The sequence below is a fragment of the Pecten maximus genome, chromosome 3, assembly GCF_902652985.1.
Source record: "Pecten maximus chromosome 3, xPecMax1.1, whole genome shotgun sequence".
NCBI lineage: Eukaryota > Metazoa > Mollusca > Bivalvia > Pectinida > Pectinidae > Pecten > Pecten maximus.
Window position 1 is genome coordinate 42554206 of NC_047017.1, and position 2629 is coordinate 42556834.

General features: G+C 34.3%; 1 protein-coding gene across 1 annotated transcript; it reads right to left on the reverse strand.

Annotated features, from left to right (window-relative positions):
• Window positions 1-214: 214 nt before the first annotated feature.
• Window positions 215-2362, reverse strand: LOC117324251 (cyclic AMP-dependent transcription factor ATF-3-like). Its single transcript, XM_033880021.1, has 3 exons — window positions 2064-2362; window positions 1532-1639; window positions 215-762 (listed from the first exon to the last, which is right to left on the reverse strand). The coding sequence occupies exons 1-3, from the start codon at window positions 2298-2300 to the stop codon at window positions 619-621; spliced, it is 489 nt and encodes a 162-aa protein (XP_033735912.1). The 5' UTR covers window positions 2301-2362; the 3' UTR covers window positions 215-618.
• Window positions 2363-2629: the final 267 nt, after the last annotated feature.

Consider the following 2629-nt stretch of genomic DNA (forward strand, 5'->3'; position numbering starts at 1 on the left):
TTATGCACGTGTGAAGTGAACAATCCGAGGTGATCCGAACGGATCAGTCGGGAGCTTCTTTCGGAAGCAAGTGCTTACGTAATTGATATATTTCGCTGCAACAAGTTTTAACAAGTTCGGAACATGTCCGAAATAAGTAAATCTCGAAATGTTGTACCTGTTTCTCCACAGACCGAAGGGAGACAAATCGTACAACACAACCCAAAACAAGTTACACGGAATGAGCTTTTTAATAAAATGATTGACAATGAAATATCGATGATAGAGACCAACATATATATATCATGTATCAAAACGAACACATTTAACACACGGAGCCTGTCTTGTATCAGGTTGATCAGTGTAGAAATATACGACCTATATGTCTGTCATGTTGAAAATATTCCAATCATTCTTGGTGTCGTGTTTGAGGAATAGTTTCCTTGTTTCTTCACCACAAGTCGAAATCATAGACAAAAATAGTCATTGATCTTGTACTGAAACTCACACTGTCGCTGTGTGCAGGTCGAGCGTTTCCTGCTTCTGGGGAAATCCGCGCGCCCTTTCACCCATTAATGTATTTTGCATATTGCGGGTGCGGTCCATCCTTTCTTCGAGTCCGTAATAGAGTCTCTATTGTCATTTTGGGAGAACATTGTCTATATGTATCCCATCCTGAGAGAAACCACGACACATGTATTGCCGGTATATATGCACTTCCCGCTCCAAGTCTTCAACTTGAGAACGCAGTTCGTTATTTCTGGAATTCAGAAAATCTAGCTCCTGGAAAATATATACAGAAATGAAGATAATTTTAATGTTTCATCATGCAAGAATTCATCTTTGTGTAGAAAAGTCTTGAAATTTCTATACTGTAATTGGTGTTACTCTGTAATAGATCCAAATATTGACTAATATTTTTGATAATGTCGTGTTTCTGTCATAATCTAAAAGTGATTCTTACATAACACTTTCTTGATTATTTTATAAATAGATAAATACAAATTTAATAACATAACGAGGAATGACATGCGTATACTAGTAAGTGATATTAGGAATATTATCAATATGATGTTGTTAATTAGGATACATTTGTACCTCAAAAATCCCATATTTTATAATGTATATTCTGGTAATTCAGGTAAACTTAATCCTTAGTTTAAACTGTTTTTTATTTGTCAATTTTCATTTAACAATATATATATACAACATATAAATGATACAATAAGGAATCAGAAATGTATATTCTGATATTCCATGTAAACTTAAATTTTATGATGTATATTATGATATTCCAGGTAGACTTAACTTTTATAATGTATATCATGATTAGATAAACTTATCTTTTATAATGTATATTCTGATTAGATAAACTTAACTTGTATGATGTATATTCTGATTAGATAAACTTTACTTTCATAATGTACGTTCTGGCATCCAAAGTAAACTTCACTTTTATAAGTAAAAATATTCTGATATTTCAGGCAAAACGAAATATGTATATATCAAAATTTGGTACAATTCGCACTTTGAAATATCAAGTAAACCTTACCTGTTCTTTACTTTCTTTCTTTGTTTTTCGTTTGTTCCTGAATCGTTGAGCCGCATTCCTATTCTGTTCACGTCTTTTCTTTAGTTTAGTTTTATCCTCTTCCTCGAGCTGAAATATATAAAATACTTGATAAATCTTTTCATTCCTATCATGTTGGTACATACATGTACACATCGTGACATCATTGCAGTTGATTATGTCCAAAATTAAATGGAAATATATAATTAAATATGGCTAAATACTGATAATATTACCCTCGAGCACAGGCAAAACGCCCCTTCCCACTACCACACGAGAAAAACAGAAATCGTTTTCAGAAAACAGGCAATTATTCCTATATTAGCGGTATATAGATACATATATTTCCATACTTTGTTGACAGTACGTATATAGGACCCACGGGCGTGCAGCTACGTCAGTTTTCCCGTCCCACTTGAAAGCCATGCCGATTCTGAACCCATAACGGGGTGTTGTTAATACACAAAAAATATATAAAATTCATGTAGTTAAAAAAATAACGTTATAAACATACCTGTGGTTTCTGTGGAGGATGAAAGTAAACGTTGAGCTCCTCTTTTCCGTCCGCTAACCTCCGCGATTGTATAAAATATTTTAATTCCTCCTTAATGAGAGGGAGTGGATCACCCTCCTGTACCGAGATCAGGAAAACCTTGTTCAGTTTCTCGGTCTCCACCTCCTCCAGGACAGCCGGAGACAGTGCCTTGGAATCAGCAGAATCCATTTTGGTTCCTAGTAAAGTTTCAGCCATGCTGTTTTGTTCACGCCAAATAAAAATACGTGCCGTTTATTTGTGTATACATACGGTCTCGTGACCCATCGTGAATATGCATATCATCGATTCCAAATATATTATCCAACCAGCGAGTTTGTTATGAATTAGGGGGCGGAGTCAATTGTCTATAAACCTCAATGCTAATTTGTAATACGCAATTTCACTTTGTCGTACAATTGAACATGTCGCCTGATAAGGATCCGATTAATACAAGCTCCGTTTAAATTAAAATTACTATTTAAATATATCACCCCTGAGGAATGCATTTAAACAAGCATTAACTAATTGATTATTAATGATAAAAA